This window comes from Oncorhynchus mykiss, chromosome 6, assembly GCF_057628025.1.
Source record: "Oncorhynchus mykiss isolate SJ-2025 chromosome 6, ASM5762802v1, whole genome shotgun sequence".
NCBI lineage: Eukaryota > Metazoa > Chordata > Actinopteri > Salmoniformes > Salmonidae > Oncorhynchus > Oncorhynchus mykiss.
Window position 1 is genome coordinate 69,836,399 of NC_143027.1, and position 19,108 is coordinate 69,855,506.

The following is a 19,108-nucleotide window of genomic DNA, read 5'->3' on the forward strand; positions in this document are numbered from 1 at the left end:
ATTGAACACTGTTCAGTACGTTTTTCTTATTAGACATATCTCCATCACACCTTAATTTATTAGCTCTCCAGCCTGAACGAATAGCGGGTTGAATAGAATCAAGGTCAGCATACACATAGAGAGAAAAGTGCATAAAAAGGGAATTAGCCTATGTTCCATTTACGCGTGCTTAACTCGGGTCGGAATCGACCCCATATTGCTTATTACACCCATCCAATTATTTCAGGTGGCAATATGAAGTGTTGTTTCTATCTGGAGGTCTTTCTCTAACGTCTCTGGCTATGTTGTGCGTCTGTGCCTCTAGTGTGGGAAATACTGCCACCCAGTGACGATTGTATGCAATTGACTGATTTGGAGAGGAGGAGGGACTTCCGCGTTCCATGTGACACCTCTTTGAATATTTTGCGGGAACTTGCAACAACAGCGATACTACAGGCAATATTGCTGCGGAGGTAACGTTACACGTAAAACGATAAAAGTAAGGTTAGAATGGACCCTTCTGAAGTCGAATTCGTTGCCGAGAAGGAGGTAGTGAAGATTATCCCCAATTTCAGTCTTGACAAAATCTACTTGATCGGGGTGAGTTGGTTAATGTCATTAGCATTGCTAACCAGTTTATTTTTTTTTCTTTCTGTCTTTAAATTATATTTTTAAAGATTTGTAACTTTTTATGGCTGCAGGGGCAGTATTGAGTAGCTTGGATGAAAAGGTGCCCATTGTAAATGGCCAGCTCCTCAGTCTCAGTTGCTAATATATGCATATTATTATTAGTATTGGATAGAAAACAATCTAAAGTTTCTAAAACTGTCAAAATATTGTCTGTGAGTATAACAGAACTGATATTGCAGGCAAAACCCTGCGGAAAATCAAAACAGGAAGTGGCTTCTATTTTGAAAACGCCATGTTCCATAGCCTCCCTTTGCTGGATTTAAAGGGATATGAACCAGATTTATTTTCCTATCGCTTCCTCAAGGTGTCAACAGTCTTCAGACATAGTTTCAGCCTTTTATTTTGAAAAATTAGCCAGAACAATAACATCGTGTCATGTGGTCACATGAGTTTTGCTCGCACAACAGAGTTTGGATAGGTATTGCTTTTCCCTCTCCTACTGTGAAAGACATTCGCGGTTGATATATTATCGATTATATATTTTAAAAACATCCTGAGGATTGATTATAAAAAACGTTTGACATGTTTCTGTGGACATAATGGAAACTATTTGGAATTTTCGTCTGCGTTGTCATGACCGCTCTTTCCTGTGGATTTCTGAACATAATGCGACAAACAAACTGAGGTATTTTGGATATAAAAATAATCTTTATGGAACAAACGGAACATTTGTTGTGTAACTGGGAGTCTCATGAGTGAAAACAACCAAAGACCATCAAAGGTAAACGATTCATTTGACTGCTTTTCTGATTTTCGTGACCAAGCTACCTGATGCTAAGTGTACTTAATGTTTTGTCGTGCTATCGATAAACTTACACAAACGCTTAGATTGATTTCGCTGTAAAGCATAATTTCAAAATCTGACACGACAGGTGGATTAAAAAAAGGCTAAGCTGTGTTTTCCTATATTGCACTTGTGATTTCATGAACATAAATATTTGTAGTAATATTTATTGTATGTAGCGCTATGCTGTTCAGCGGTTGTTGATGACACTTATCCTGTTAGTGGGATTGCAGCCATAACTTAATATGAACCATTTTCCCCAAACTATTTTCAGTCTGAATAGAACACCATACAATCCTTTTAAAATTTAAAAAAATACTAAGAGAATGTAGCAAAACTGACCACAATTAAGACCAAAAATCTGGGGGGGGGAAAGCCATTTAACTAGTTAGCTACACTCCAGGCTCCCATGTGTTTCCATCAGATCCATGGGGATGGGACATGGCTAATTAGCTAACGTTACTGATATTGTACGTTTGTTTACATTCTGCCAAGTATGACTCAGAAGTGGATTTCTGTCTTCAGGGTGACCTTGGTCTTTTTAACCCAGGGCTACCGGTCGACGTGCCTGTGTGGCTGGCCCTCAATCTGAAGGATAGTGCCACCAGAGTGGATGGATGTAGGTAAGTTAAGGAGACAGATGTCTCCCAGAGGGTTTATCATAGTCCTGGTTAAATATCAATATGTATAAATTATGTATGTTAATATATTCTCTACAAAGATGGTACTTCTATTTAAACCATTGTCAGAGTTGAACTTCTTTCCTTTTTCATCTATGTACAGAGAAACTGGAGGAGATAAGAGAGCTAGAGAGGAAGGAAGACACATTCACCCCTGTCCCCAGTCCATACTACATGGAGCTGACCAAGCTGCTACTCAATCAGTCAGTATCATCCTACACTTCTTAACTTTAAGCTTGGATATGTTGTCTTAGTTTGGATACAGCTATTGATTTATAATTTGACTGGAATTGGAAGGTGGCTCCTAATTGTGTGTTTAGTGTGTTGTCATATATCCCTGTTTCTCTGCAGTGCATCTGATAACATTCCCAAAGCGGATGAGATCCGCACACTGGTGAAGGACATCTGGGACACGCGCATCGCCAAGTTCCGCCTCTCCGCTGACAGCTTCATCAGCCAGCAGGAAGCACACGCCTTGGTATCAATCAATCACTGAGGAAGTTCGATTAGAACCAGGTTGTGGCCCTTCATGTGACCGAGCAAAACCGATGAGGGCGGACTGCCTTGCTCAAATCGAACAGTAGTCGGCGCCACCGGGTCATATTGTCAACGAGGCAGCATGATAGACTGTTCAGAAACATAGGCTAGTCTGGAAAGGCAGATAAATTGATACATGGGTTTATATCAAGAGCAAACCGTTTTGCATGTGAAAACAAGAAATTCAAGCAAAACAAACTCACTCAATCCAACTTCATTTCACATACATTTACACAACGGTCCCAACACACACAAGAAAAGACACCTGGCATTAATAAGATGATAGAAGTAAAGCATAGTTAGATGAATGCATCTGTATATGTTGTTAAATGTGTGAACTTTGTGTAGAAACATTATTTGTCCCCTTATTTACATTCTCTTTTTATCTCCCTCTCCATCTTTCCCTCTCCAGCTGGATAACCTAACTCTGATGTAGATTAACATGACACAGTCGTTCCGGCTGGACACTCTCAACTGCATGTATAAACTGCGTTGAAACCTCCAGCTCGGCTCCAGTGGGGGCAAAGCCCAGCACCACTGATCTGTATTTACGGACTAGAACTGGACCTGGGCCGCAGCCTCTCCTCTCCAAAGCAAGATGGAGCAGACTTAGGCCCAGCTATACTAAACATTTGCACCGGCTGCAAAGTAAAATAACGGAATCACGGAATCCAGACATTAAAACAGAATTCAACTAAATTCTAAAATGCATTGAACTTAGTAGGGAATGTTATTGAACATTAATTAGCCCAAGTTTATCATAAGGCATGAACAGAATGCATCAGTGATTTGTATTTCCTGTAACTTTTCTATTAAAAAATGTTTTTTTTTTTAGTGAAAACCTGAATTTACGGACTAGAACTGGACAAAAACCTGAAAAACAAAAGGAAAATTTGAATAAAATCGAATGGAATCAGGCAAAAAATACACTTCCTGTGACATCGGGTGCTGTAGGTGTCATGGAGGGCAGGTAGTTTGCCCCCTAGTGAGGCGTTGTGCAGACTCTGGAGAGCCTTGCGGTTGAGGGCGGTGCAGTTGCCGTACCAGGTTGTGATACAGCCCGACAGGATGCTCTCCATTGTGCATCTGTAAAAGTTTGTCAGGGTTTTGGGTGACAAGCCAGATTTCTTCAGCCTCCTGAGGTTGAAGAGGCACTGTTGCGCCTTCTTCACCAAACTGTCTGTGTGGGTGGACCATTTCTGTCTGTCTGTGTTGTGTACGCCGAGGAACTTGTAACTTTCCACTGTCTCCACTGCTGTCCCTTCGATGTGGATAACGGGGTGCTCCCTCTGCTTTTTGCTGAAGTCCACGATCATCTCCTTTGTTTTGTTGACGTTGAGTGAGCGGTTGTTTTCCTGACACCACATTCCGAGTGCACTCACCTCCTCCTTGTAGGCTGTCTCGTTGTTGTTGGTAATCAAGCCCACTACTCTTGTGCCATCTGCAAACTTGATGATTGAGTTGGAGGTGTGCATGGTCACGCAGTCTAAGGGTGAACAAGGAGTACAGGCGGGGGCTGAGAACGCACCCTTGTGGTTTCCAGTTTACATAGAGTCCAGTGAAGTTCCTTTAGGGCTGTCTTGGTGTCTGCTTGAGGGGGAATGTACCCAGCTGTGACTATAACTGATGAGAATTCTCTTGGGGGGTAAAATGGCCGACATTTGATTGTAAGGAATTCTAAGTCAGGTGAGCAGAAGGACTTGAGTTCCTGTGTGTTGTTATGATTACACCATGAGTTGTTAATCATGAAGCATACCCTCCCACCCTTCCTCTTCCCAGAGAGGTGTTTATATCTGTCTGCGTGATGCATGGAGAAGCCCGGTGGTCGGACCGATTCCGACAACATATCCCGAGAGAGCCATGTTTCCGTGAAAAAGAGAATGTTTCAATCTCTGATGTCTCTCTGGAAGGCAACCCTTGCTTGAATTTCGTCTACCGTGTCAAGAGACTGGACATTGGCGAGTAGTATACTCGGGAGCGGTGGTCGGTGTGCACGTCTACGGAGACTGACCAGGAGGCTGATCCTTCTGCCCCTTCTGTGGCGCCGTTGTTTTGGGTCGGCTTCTGGGATTAGATCCATTGTCCTGGGTGGTGGTTCAAACAGAGGATCCGCTTTCGGGAAAGTTGAATTCCTGGTCGTAATGTTGACGTCGCTCTCCAATAGTTCTTCCAGGTTGTATGTAATAAGACATATGTCAGAGGAGAAATTGCAAGATTATTTTAAAATACTTTTATTACATCAAATGGTTGTTTTATTCAACATAATAGAGTATTTTGTTAACTATTCTTTGTGTGTTCTACTGATGGGCCTCTGGGAGATCACACTGACAGGAGATTTACAATGTCTTTTGGGTGATAAAACCTAAAGAGCATTCCAGAGCATGAGTTACTGTTTCTGTCCTATACCGTACCAGGGAGAGATGGTTCCAGTTTGGAGTCGGAGGGCCAGACACTGGTCTCTATACAGTGAAAACTGTTGACACAGCAGATACTGTCTGCTATGTATAATAGGTATATTTCATACAGATCTGAACCTTGTGACCCATTCCATATATCTGTTGATCATCATGTAGGTTGAAAGGGATGTATCTTGGCTATAAAAGACTTTTGTACTTTTGTCTCGGGCGCTTTCAACGAATCATCAAAGAGACGGTGATTCGTTGACAAGCCATCGCTATTGCAAAGCTCTCACTATTAAAGATTTGGTTTAAGTATAACTCTGACTTGTGTGATACGTTTGTCTCTCCTCTTTTGATAGTAAAGAAATGAACCACCACACATAAGATATCCTGGGGTAGCAATGTGAGAAAAAATACATAAAAAAACGAAATACTGCATAGTTTCCTAAGAACTCGAAGCGAGGCGACCATCTCTGTCAGCGCCATCTTGCAACTTTGAGGTTTGAGGTGGAGATGAAAGGAATGCAGGTGTGGTGGAGGTGTGTCTAAAGATACTCTGTATTCTACGCTGTTTTTAAAACGTAATTCCCTCATAATTCCACACCCATTATGCATGACAAAACAACATCTACGAAATAATACCATTCTCAATGCACTGTAATTTACAACTCGATAAGAGCTAGGTAAATGAGTAATCTGTTGGGATTGTAATTATAAATGACAATTGTTTAGAATCTCTTACCTTATGATTGCTGGAGACAAAATTAAGTTTATGAAATGCTGGCAGAGACGACATTTGGAGACCCAAGCACAAATGACAATGTAGTGCCAAACCTACCAAGTTGATTTATGATTTCTAGAATGTTGTAATTATAAAAAACAATCCCTAATCTTCAAATATTTCATAGATTGAACATTTGAATATGGCAACATTCAGGATGTATGTTGTATTTTTTATTCACCAATATATTTATTTATTTATATATATATATTTTTTGAATTTTACCCCTTTTTCTCCCCAATTTCGTAGTATCCAATTGTTGTAGTAGCTACTATCTTGTCTCATCGCTACAACTCCCGTACGGGCTCGGGAGAGACGAAGGTTGAAAGTCATGCGTCCTCCGATACACAACCAAGCCGCTGCTTCTTTAACACAGCGCACATCCAACCCGAAAGCCAGCCGCACCAATGCGCCGGAGGAAACACCGTGCACCTGGCCACCTTGGCTAGCGTACACTGCGCCCAGCCCGCCACAGGAGTCGCTGGTGCGAGATGAGACAAGGACACCCCTACCGACCAAGCCCTCCCTAACCCGGGCGACGCTAGGCCAATTGTGCGTCGCCCCACGGACCTCCCGGTCGCGGCCGGTTACGACAGAGCCTGGGCGCGAAACCAGGACTCTGATAGCACAGCTGGCGCTGCAGTACAGCGCCCTTAACCACTGCGCCACCCGGGAGGCCCATTCACCAATATATTTAGTGTGTAAAGGCTCTCTTAACATATTTTTTATGATTATTTATGAATACTTTCCTAACCCTAAATAATATACAATATTAGAACAAAAATGTTATTGACAAATTGGGGTTGAAAAAGAGACGAAAATGCGTGTATTGACTTTCTTTCATTGATCCCTAATATTCTGAACTGTTCTGTCCATACATTCTGTTAAATCTGTCGAAAATTCAAATTAAAGTTGAGCTGACAGCCATTTGCACTGTTTTGCTATGTCTGTAGTCAATAATCTAGCAAGAGGGCAATGTTTTATTAATCTTACCTTTGACTTACCTGGAATTGTTTATTTATGTCTGAGGAAAAAAACACTTGAGGAAAAAACCCACATGATCTAGTACACAGCAAAAGTATAATAAAACATTCAGATTTTTTTTGGGGGGGGGGGGAATAAAGTATTTCTGTCTGTAATAAAGCCCCTTTGTGCTGAAAAAAAGAATACAGGTTGGCTGGGCATGGCTCACAAGTGGGTGGGCCTGTGCCCTCCAAGGCCCACCCAATGCTGCACCCCTGCCCAATCATGTGAAATCCATAGTATATTTAAATCCACCTGCTCTAGATAAATTCAGCGATTGCTTTGCCATGTCTGCTATGAAGCAGTCCAGCTGGATACATGTTTTACTAAGGACTGCTCCATTGACATGACGCAGTAAGTAAAAGTAAAGATAACTTAATAGAAAATGACTCAAGAAAAGTGAGTCACCCAGTAAAATACTACTTCAGTAAAAGTCTAAATGTATTTGGTTTTAAATATACTTAAGTATCAAAAGTAAATGTAATTGCTAAAACATACTTAAGTATTGAAAGTAAAAGTATAAATCATTTCAAATTCCCTATATTAAACAAACCAGATGGCACGATTTGTTTTGATTTATTTACGGATAACCAGGAGCACACTCCAACTTGGGTTGGTTTATGGAGTTGTGAAATTTGTTGGGTCCATGCCTTCTACAAAGGATAGGAAAGGTTGTCAGATATTATGAAATGTAATTGCAGATCCCCTAACGGAGTAGCGTATTTTCTCTAGCTTGAGATGTTGCATAACTTCCTTCCTTCTCCCTAAAAGTAAGAGAAATCCAATCCTTCCACTTAAATAGTATGCCAGCATGTTGCCCATAGATCTGTTTAGAGGGACCTCCTGTGGTGCCATTCCATAAAACTGTTTAGAGGGACCTCCTTTGGTGCCATTCCATAGAACTGTTTAGAGGGACCTCCTGTGGTGCCATTCCATAGAACTGTTTAGAGGGGCCTCCTGTGATACCATTCCATAAAACTGTTTAGAGGGACCTCCTGTGATACCATTCCATATAACTGTTTAGAGGGGCCTCCTGTGATACCATTCCATAAAACTGTTTAGAGGGACCTCCTGTGATACCATTCCATATAACTGTTTAGAGGGGCCTCCTGTGATACCATTCCATAAAACTGTTTAGAGGGGCCTCCTGTGATACCATTCCATAAAACTGTTTAGAGGGGCCTCCTGTGATGCCATTCCATAAAACTGTTTAGAGGGGCCTCCTGTGATACCATTCCATAGAACTGTTTAGAGGGACCTCCTGTGGTGCCATTCCATAGAACTGTTTAGAGGGGCCTCCTGTGATACCATTCCATAGAACTGTTTAGAGGGGCCTCCTATGATACCATTCCATAGAACTGTTTAGAGGGACCTCCTGTGGTGCCATTCCATAGAACTGTTTAGAGGGGCCTCCTGTGATACCATTCCATAGAACTGTTTAGAGGGGCCTCCTATGATACCATTCCATAGAACTGTTTAGAGGGACCTCCTGTGGTGCCATTCCATAGAACTGTTTAGAGGGGCCTCCTGTGATACCATTCCATAGAACTGTTTAGAGGGACCTCCTGTGGTGCCACTCCCAATAATGCAGTAATCTCTCCAGTATCTTAGAAAACATCAAAAGTTGATATCCAGAGATCTGTTAATTTCAGGCATGTCCAAAACATGTGTAATAAAGTAGCAGGAGCCTGCTTACATCGGTCACAAATGGGATCTATTTCTGGTCTAATCTTGGATAATTTTGACCAATGGGGCTGGCTAAGATTGTTGACAACATGTAAACTATTCTTCATCTCCAATGTTTATTGAAAACATAAATACATTTACACAATGAGCACTTGTTGTCTCTCAAATACATTTTTACAGTTGTTGGTTAGCTAGCTAGCAAATGTTTTGCCATATTAGCATAGATGTGGCAACAGTCAAAACACCTCAAAACAAGTTATGGTATCAAGAACAAGATAAAACTAGCTGAAACGCGACACCTACGATTCCCCACAAGGCAGCTTCTTGTCATTGTTGCGAACAATCAGGCAACAACACATGGACTTCTGCCCCATTGAAGCGTGCACATCGTTTTCGGGACATTGTCAGCTAACCTTATATCGACACAGGGCTAGACCCAGATGCAGACACAGGAGGCAGATGGTTCGAGTCTCTGATGTTTATTGAAATAAAAGGGGCAGGCAATAGGCAGGTCAGGGACAAGCAGAAGTTCATAAACCAGGTTAGAGTCTGAAAGTTACAGTGGGGGCAGGCAGGCTCGAGGTCAAGGCAGGGTGTCAGGCAGGCGGGCTCAGTGTCAGGGGAGGCGGAACGGGTCAGAACCGGGAAGGCTAGAAAAACAGAGACTTGGAAAACAGGACCATGGAAAAACACGCTGGTAAGCTTGACAAGACAAGACAAACTGGTAACAGAGGGGGGTGGAGACAAGCACAAAGACAGGTGAAACAGGTCAGGGTGTGCCAAACCTGGCTATAGAGATATCTGTAGGCCTACACTACTGCCTCATTAAACCTAAATGTATTCATTAAAATAACCAGTCACACTTTACTGTATTTATTATATTTTCCACAAATGCATGTACTACAGTTACGTATGAAGACAGGCTACTGTGTAATGAGGTATGATGTTTTGGTAATAGGAAGTACCAAGAACGAGAAGTAGAACCTTCTCTTAGAGACCAAACTGAACGATAATTTATAGCTAATGCTATCTGGCTATGGAATACTCCTCTTTCAAGTAAAAGGCCCTTTGTGAAGTTTCTAAGATCTGTGGTTCATCATTCTGAGTTGAGAAGGGTGTATCTTGGCTATAAAAGATGAAGTATTCTATTGTAAGGACTTATTTATAGACACTGAATTGATCTGAGAGTCACAGGGCTATGGTGAAGTTCATATTATTAAAATATAAAGTTTAAGTATAACTCTGACTTGTGTGTGGTTTGTAAACTCTCTTTATTTAGTAATACAGGAAATTACCATGACAGATGACTGCAGGGAAGGCTATACAGTATGCCTCTCCCTCTCAGATGCTTCCCTCCACCTATTACAAAAGGAGCAGAATATGTAGATAACTTCATTCTTCAGAGGTATAAGAGGCCACATCCTATTCTGGGCTTCATAAAGAGGAACCTTCAACAGCTCACATACAGAGCTTCTGCCTCAAAGGAACACTCATTGAAGCATAAATAAAAAAGGAATATAAAGACAGGAGTGATCAGCAGACGAATAGTGGGTAAGACTTTTGATTGTATATTTACGTATTTGTCTAAATTGACAGGATTGACTATCAGAAACAGGGAATATAGGCCTATGTGACAACTTAGCAAAGTATTTTTGTTATGTAATTCTATTGACACTAAAGGACTAGGGTGGGGATTCAGTACAAGACTCGAGTGTAAATTGCCTTTAAATTACCTTTACTGTAAATGATCAACTCAACTACCTTGCTATGCAATTGGGAAAATGCAATGTTAATAAAATGTTAGTGTTATTACAGCGGCATAAGTGTTAACAGTAATATTAACAAAACTAAATATAAGACTAAGTATCTACGGGAATATCTAAACACGGCCTTGTTGAATCGACTACAGCCAAGGTACCAGTAGGTGGAAAATAATGTTAATTTGTATTTGATGAAAATATCCCTTTAAAGTTGGTATGATGTGTATGTTTGAAACTTATTTGTATTTGAGCTCAAGCAGTAGAAAATGTTAAGTGCCGGTACTCAGCTCTGGTGAGCTCCTACACAAGTCAAGCACTGTGAATTTTGACAGTGGAACTACATTTTACATTTTGGATATACAGTGCCTCTAGAAAGTCTACAACCCCCTTGGATTTATTCAAATTTGATTGCGTTACAAAGTGGGATTAAAATGGATTTGATTGCCATTTTTTTGTCAATGAGCTACACTAAATATTCTGTAAAGACAAAGTGGAAAAAATTCTAACATTTTTTGAAGATTCATGAAAATGTTATAACTAAAATATAGGAGTTTCATAAGAGGGGCTAGATACATAAAATGCTTTTATTTCGAAATGGAAAAACAGATACAGTGCATTCAGAAAGTATTCAGACCCCTTGACTTTTCCACATTTTGTTACATTTAAAAATAAATAAATAAATAAATAACGAAAATATCACATTTACATATGTACTCAGACCGTTTACTCAGTACTTTGTTAAACCGCCGCCTCAAGTCTTCTTGGGTATGACGCTACAAGCTTGGCACACCTGTTTTTGGGGAATTTCTCCCATTCTTCTCTAAAGATCCTCTCAAGTTCCGTCGGGTGTTTTCTTGGGGCTGACTCACTGCGATGGGGAAGGGTGAAGTAATATGACCTTTATAATAAAGCATTGCATGAGGGGAGGTTATCACATATAGCCATAATGGTCCAAGAAGCATAGACATAATGGCCCGGAAGCATAGCCAGAATGGCCCGGAAGCGTAGCCATAATGGCCCGGAAGCGTAGCCAGAATGGCCCGGAAGCATAGCCAGAATGGCCCGGAAGCATAGCCAGAATGGCCCGGAAGCATAGCCAGAATGGCCCGGAAGCATAGCCAGAATGGCCCGGAAGCGTAGCCAGAATGGCCCGGAAGCGTAGCCAGAATGGCCCCGGAAGCATAGCCACAATGGTCTCGTCCGGGATGGTCCCGGATGCATAGTCATTGCTATGCTTCTGGGACCATTCAGGCTACGCACTTAAATATTAACCCCTATATAGGCTATAATGTGACAAGATATATCGGGTGTTTTCTTGCGAACATATCCGAAAAGGAAGATGGGTCTCTAATGAAAGATTCAGCATGGTGGAGGAATGTTGGTGACCTGCAACACAACACAAGTCCCACAGGGAAACTACTGGGGTAGATTGCTGAGAACATCAACAGATATGTATTTTTAGATAGGCCTAATCTCATCTCCGTCTTTAGAGGCATTAGGAAAAACCTTCATCTGAATCATTTTGTTTCACTAAGAAACAAGGAAATAGTGAATGCGTTGATCGATATCTTCATCAAATGTAGTATGCTATTCTAAGCTCTAGTATATTCTCTATCAACATTCAAGTATCAATGAAGCATGGTTGGATTTATAAAATGTCAATAGCCAGTAATGAAATGAGAATCCATTCTTGGTAACAGGACAGTGCAAAAAAATATTACTATTCACAATTATTTAGCAAATTAAGAAGAAAATTTATGAAAAGGAGATGTATTGCACATATCATTTGATTTGAAATAGATCCTTTCCTCCTCTGAGTCTTGTGCTTTTATACAGTAGGTCTGTCTGAGACATCATGGAGGGTAACAACAGACAACAGAGAGAAAGATCAGAAGAAAGATCCCCTATGACGGTTCCGGTAACCCAGCCACGCTCCTCAATGTTCTCCTGCTGTTTGGGGATGGCATCTGATGAACCTGTAGGCGTCCCAGCTAGTAATGTAACACAAGGTTAGAAGAGAATGGTTTATCACTACACATTCAATCTAACTAACTCTACCTCTTTCCCAAAATGCTCTGTCTCTGAATAGCCCGTTTCTCCCCTCAGGCTCTATTATGAAGCAGCCCACCAGACAGTCTTATGTCAACAACCCAGACACCAGCGAACGCATACTACGGTAGGGAGAAAATGACTCATGAAGGATGTTTTGGAGGAAAACATTTGGGTGATGGGGGGGACACAGTCCTCTCAAAGTACGTGTTCCTATTACTGGTAGCTATGTTATAACTTGTTATAACTTTTTTTTTTAAAAACCATGATTTATTTCCGTTTTGTTCTGCAGATTGGAGAATACTGAGCTGCAAATGTTTCCCACTGGTGCCAAGAGGTCGAACAACACCCCACAACCAGGGCAGCCAGAGCCTTCTAATAAGATGAAGAATAAAAGAGGGGACCAAGATGGAAGGAACGAGCTCAACCAGGGGTCCAGTCAGGTGAGCCAACAACAGTGTCATTGTAATAGAAAAACATCAGGGATCAAATATATGAAATACAGTGAGAGGTCAATGATCTTCAGAGTTTAAATCGGTCCTCTCCAAGGGATACTGCAAATTTCTAACAGTGACCTTTTGTAAGGTACTGGGTGTCGTGAGTGTGAAGTCGGAGGAAAACAGAGAGTTCAATATAGTGCTCTTTTAATGCACACACGGTGAACCACGGCCACCCCACTAAACACTGGGTGCTCACAACAAAATGCCCCAGACACGGTGAACCACGGCCACCCCACTAAACACTGGGTGCTCACAACAAAATGCCCCAGACACGGTGAACCACGGCCACCCCACTAAACACTGGGTGCTCACAACAAAATGCCCCAGACACGGTGAACCACGGCCACCCCACTAAACACTGGGTGCTCACAACAAAATGCCCCAGACACGGTGAACCACGGCCACCCCACTAAACACTGGGTGCTCACAACAAAATGCCCCAGACACGGTGAACCACGGCCACCCCACTAAACACTGGGTGCTCACAACAAAATGCCCCAGACACGGTGAACTACGGCCACCCCACTAAACACTGGGTGCTCACAACAAAATGCCCCAGACACGGTGAACCACGGCCACCCCACTAAACACTGGGTGCTCACAACAAAATGCCCCAGACACGGGGAACCACGGCCACCCCACTAAACACTGGGTGCTCACAACAAAATGCCCCAGACACGGTGAACCACGGCCACCCCACTAAACACTGGGTGCTCACAACAAAATGCCCCAGACACGGTGAACCACGGCCACCCCACTAAACACTGGGTGCTCACAACAAAATGCCCCAGACACGGGGAACCACGGCCACCCCACTAAACACTGGGTGCTCACAACAAAATGCCCCAGACACGGTGAACCACGGCCACCCCACTAAACACTGGGTGCTCACAACAAAATGCCCCAGACACGGTGAACCACGGCCACCCCACTAAACACTGGGTGCTCACAACAAAATGCCCCAGACACGGTGAACTACGGCCACCCCACTAAACACTGGGTGCTCACAACAAAATGCCCCAGACACGGTGAACCACGGCCACCCCACTAAACACTGGGTGCTCACAACAAAATGCCCCAGACACGGTGAACCACGGCCACCCCACTAAACACTGGGTGCTCACAACAAAATGCCCCAGACACGGGGAACCACGGCCACCCCACTAAACACTGGGTGCTCACAACAAAATGCCCCAGACACGGTGAACCACGGCCACCCCACTAAACACTGGGTGCTCACAACAAAATGCCCCAGACACGGTGAACCACGGCCACCCCACTAAACACTGGGTGCTCACAACAAAATGCCCCAGACACGGGGAACGAAACAGTCCAGCACTATATACGAACATAAACCAACACGTTCGTCTGTAACAAACACCAGGGTTACAATAATCAATCCCGCACAAAGAAACGGGCGGGCCAGCTGACTAATAAAGCCCAACTAATTACAACAAACTCAAAACAGGTGTAATCAATAAACACATAAGGAGGGGGAGGAAAGAATCAGTGGCAGCTAGTAGACCGGCGACGACGAGCGCCGAGCGCCACCCGAACGGGAAGGGGAGCCACCTTCGGTCAGAGTCGTGACACCTTTAACCAAAAGTATTATCATTTTTTAACCTTACATGGTTTGTTTTTGTTGTTTCTCCTGACAAACCCAGAAGCAGAACCAGGATCAAAAGATCAAGTTTCTGATCAATGTGCCCATGTGGGTCCCACTACCTGACAACAACCGACCACTGGACCAAATCCAGTCACAGGTTCAAAGGTTACTGAAGTTGATGGAGGATACAGGATTTAAGGAGGAAGATGAGGAGCACCTGAAAGATGTGGCCATCATCATTGGCCTCAATGGCAAAGATTCTCCTGAGCTCCGGGGACACCTGACAATGCTGATGAACATGAAGGAGAATACGGTATTGAAGTTTAAAAAGATTTCATTTACCTGGGGACCCAATGGTGACATATGTGTAGACAGTATAAAAGGTATACCATATACGGATATCAGAGAATATCTAAAAGATCATGAAGAAACTAAACAGCTTGTTAGAGAGTTGAGAGGAGAGGATCCTGACGCTCTGATCTATTTCAGTTTTATTGACGCTGATACTGTAAGCTTTAACCAAGTGTACAGCTCTTATTTAGAGATAGTCAGAAAGCACTCTAACACTCACTCTGGCATCCCCCCAACGGTGATGTCAACAGGCTATGAGTTTCCGGACGGGGCTTTTAAGAGGACAAGCCAGGTTGACAGAGAGATTCGAGTTGAGACAGCAAAACACTTTCCTCTAGGCACATACTATCCAGAGCCCAACTTCTGTGTATTACTCCTAAAGGGGGAGGACACACTAACAGAGAGCTTTCTTGGAAAAGACAAAACAATGGAGTCGCCAAAAATTATCAAAAAAGTTAAGGAGCGTGAACAATTCACAGCAGTCTTTACCGCTGAAAATCCCATAATTACCTCTGTTCCAGCAAGGTGTAAAATAAATAAGGATGGCCTGACAACTGCTCAATCACATTTTAATCCTAGAGTTTGGGCAACAAGTGCATACATCCATGGTGAGATAAAGAGTGAACTAAAGGGCCAGGGAAGTTTTGGTAAAACAAGACAATTATTGATGGAACTGTTGACTTGTCCAGATGAGAAATTTGAGGACAAGTGTAAAAAACTTCCTGTGGTAAATAATGATGCATCTCTGCGCCTGTGTAAGGCAGCTGGTGAGGTCCGAGAATACAGAAAGAAAGTGAGGGGGTATGAGAACCAACAGGATAAGAGGAGTCCGGCAGAGAGCAGAGCAAAACAACCAGAGATGTAACGCATACCAATTCATGGCACTTCTAAAGCCTAGACTTATGTTGACATAAAAATCTGTAGCCTTACTTTTGTTACGACTTTTATTTTGCCAAAATGTATTGAGACACTGTTTGTAGCCTGGGGACTTTTATTTTGAAAGCGATAATATTCCCAGAGGCACCTTTGAGAGAGTGTGGAGAAAAAGACACAGAGTGGATGTTGATGACTGCGTGGCTGTATGTCTTGGTCCAGAGAAATTCAACTACACGTAACAGTTTTCCATTGTAGCCCGTGTGTTATTTTTATTGCCAATCCACAAGTCCTCTGTTGGAGGTAGTGTTTAATACCTACAAGTAGAAATAAGAGTTATTCCACAAGTCCTCTGTTGGAGGTAATGTTTAATACCTACAAGTAGAAATAAGAGTTATACAAATCTATCCAATCCAGAATAAGAATGTCATTTCCAAACAAGACAAACTCAAATGTTGCTAAATGACCTGGATGAATCTCTAGTCGTACACAACTATGGGTGTAACCATTTGTGCCAGAATACTCACCAGACATCAGCTTTAATGGTGTAGAGGTGAGGAGTGAAATACAGTATAAAACAATTAGGAATTGACGGGTATAATAAGTTATTCATGAAACAAAGGTTAAATCACTTACAGTTACAATAAGTGCCATGGAATTTTAATGACCACAGTCAGGACATCTGTTTAATGTCCCATCTGAAAGGCTGCACCTAACGCAGGGCAATGTCCCTGTCACTGCCCCTGGGCATTGGGAACTCCTTAGACCAGAGGGTCTACCCCTACTGGCCCTCCAACACCACTTCCAGCCTACTGTATACATATTTGTTGTGTCCTATATAATTGCTCCATTCAACACATAGCACTAAAGAGCTGAGCTACAGTGTGATTGAAATGTACATTTGTAATTGAGTCGATATATGCAGCCTTTACCGTGAACGCAGTCTCCACAAACATGGGAACATGGCTGTTAAGTTGAAATGGCTGTTTTCCATTTGAACATACTGTAGGGTAGATAGGGTTTGATGGAGGAGTAGAGAAACTTGTCTGACTGTGACTGCATGACTGCTCTTCAGGCTGTGATGAGATTCATATGTACTTTATCACTGAATCCTTTGTTGTGAACCTTTTCATTTGAATCATAATATTAATAAAGAGTTGTTGATATAATACAGTGATATATAGCATGAATGGAAAACACCTTTTCGTTTGAACTAATCATAATGCCAGGCCAGTCATTTTATAACCATCACATGTATGTTCTATCATTATAACCATCACATGTATGTTCTATCATTATAACCATCACATGTATGTTCTATCATTATAACCATCACATGTATGTTCTATCTATCATTATAACCATCACATGTATGTTCTATCTATCATTATAACCATCACATGTATGTTCTATCATTATGACCTATCATTATAACCATCACATGTATGTTCTATCATTATAACCATCACATGTATGTTCTATCATTATAACCATCACATGTATGTTCTAACTATCATTATAACCATCACATGTATGTTCTATCTATCATTATAACCATCACATGTATGTTCTATCTATCATTATAACCATCACATGTATGTTCTATCATTATAACCATCACATGTATGTTCTATCATTATAACCATCACATACATGTATGTTCTATCATTATAACCATCACATGTATGTTCTAACTATCATTATAACCATCACATGTATGTTCTATCTATCATTATAACCATCACATGTATGTTATATCATTATGACCTATCATTATAACCATCACATGTATGTTCTATCATTATAACCATCACATGTATGTTCTATCATTATAACCATCACATGTATGTTCTAACTATCATTATAACCATCACATGTATGTTCTATCTATCATTATAACCATCACATGTATGTTCTATCTATCATTATAACCATCACATGTACAGTGCCTTGCGAAAGTATTCGGCCCCCTTGAACTTTGCGACCTTTTGCCACATTTCAGGCTTCAAACATAAAGATATAAAACTGTATTTTTTTGTGAAGAATCAACAACAAGTGGGACACAATCATGAAGTGGAACGACATTTATTGGATATTTCAAACTTTTTTAACAAATCAAAAACGGAAAAATTGGGCGTGCAAAATTATTCAGCCCCTTTACTTTCAGTGCAGCAAACTCTCTCCAGAAGTTCAGTGAGGATCTCTGAATGATCCAATGTTGACCTAAATGACTAATGATGATAAATGCAATCCACCTGTGTGTAATCAAGTCTCCGTATAAATGCACCTGCACTGTGATAGTCTCAGAGGTCCGTTAAAAGCGCAGAGAGCATCATGAAGAACAAGGAACACAACAGGCAGGTCCGAGATACTGTTGTGAAGAAGTTTAAAGCCGGATTTGGATACAGAAAGATTTCCCAAGCTTTAAACATCCCAAGGAGCACTGTGCAAGCGATAATATTGAAATGGAAGGAGTATCAGACCACTGCAAATCTACCAAGACCTGGCCGTCCCTCTAAACTTTCAGCTCATACAAGAAGAAGACTGATCAGAGATGCAGCCAAGAGGCCCATGATCACTCTGGATGAACTGCAGAGATCTACAGCTGAGGTGGGAGACTCTGTCCATAGGACAACAATCAGTCGTATATTGCACAAATCTGGCCTTTGTGGAAGAGTGACAAGAAGAAAGCCATTTCTTAAAGATATCCATAAAAAGTGTTGTTTAAAGTTTGCCACAAGCCACCTGGGAGACACACCAAACATGTGGAAGAAGGTGCTCTGGTCAGATGAAACCAAAATTGAACTTTTTGGCAACAATGCAAAACGTTATGTTTGGCGTAAAAGCAACACAGCTCATCACCCTGAACACACCATCCCCACTGTCAAACATGGTGGTGGCAGCATCATGGTTTGGGCCTGCTTTTCTTCAGCAGGGACAGGGAAGATGGTTAAAATTGATGGGAAGATGGATGGAGCCAAATACAGGACCATTCTGGAAGAAAACCTGATGGAGTCTGCAAAAGACCTGAGACTGGGACGGAGATTTGTCTTCCAACAAGACAATGATCCAAAACATAAAGCAAAATCTACAATGGAATGGTTCAAAAATAAACATATCCAGGTGTTAGAATGGCCAAGTCAAAGTCCAGACCTAAATCCAATCGAGAATCTGTGGAAAGAACTGAAAACTGCTGTTCACAAATGCTCTCCATCCAACCTCACTGAGCTCGAGCTGTTTTGCAAGGAGGAATGGGAAAAAATTTCAGTATCTCAATGTGCAAAACTGATAGAGACATACCCCAAGCGACTTACAGCTGTAATCGCAGCAAAAGGTGGCGCTACAAAGCATTAACTTAAGGGGGCTGAATAATTTTGCACGCCCAATTTTTCAGTTTTTGATTTGTTAAA

General features: G+C 41.9%; 2 protein-coding genes across 9 annotated transcripts; both read left to right on the plus strand.

Annotated features, from left to right (window-relative positions):
• Positions 1-1,018: 1,018 nt before the first annotated feature.
• LOC110525047 (DNA replication complex GINS protein PSF2-like) lies at positions 1,019-5,384 on the plus strand. Its single transcript, XM_090238736.1, has 4 exons — positions 1,019-1,390; positions 1,979-2,076; positions 2,237-2,336; positions 2,485-5,384. Exons 2-4 carry the CDS (start codon positions 2,067-2,069, stop codon positions 2,627-2,629), a joined length of 255 nt encoding a protein of 84 aa, XP_090094862.1. The 5' UTR covers positions 1,019-1,390; positions 1,979-2,066; the 3' UTR covers positions 2,630-5,384.
• A 4,128-nt stretch (positions 5,385-9,512) lies between these two features.
• LOC110526484 (uncharacterized) lies at positions 9,513-16,877 on the plus strand. Of its 8 annotated transcripts, none has more exons than XM_036980866.2 (5): positions 9,513-10,110; positions 12,159-12,328; positions 12,426-12,495; positions 12,661-12,811; positions 14,533-16,877. In XM_036980866.2, exons 2-5 carry the CDS (start codon positions 12,175-12,177, stop codon positions 15,688-15,690), a joined length of 1,533 nt encoding a protein of 510 aa, XP_036836761.2. In that variant the 5' UTR covers positions 9,513-10,110; positions 12,159-12,174; the 3' UTR covers positions 15,691-16,877. The 8 variants fall into 8 exon arrangements, with proteins under 8 accessions (XP_036836761.2, XP_036836762.2, XP_036836760.2 ...); XM_036980867.2 differs by having other exon boundaries at positions 9,553-10,110; positions 12,156-12,328; positions 14,536-16,877; XM_036980865.2 differs by having other exon boundaries at positions 9,556-10,110; positions 12,156-12,328.
• The last annotated feature ends 2,231 nt before the right edge of the window (positions 16,878-19,108 follow it).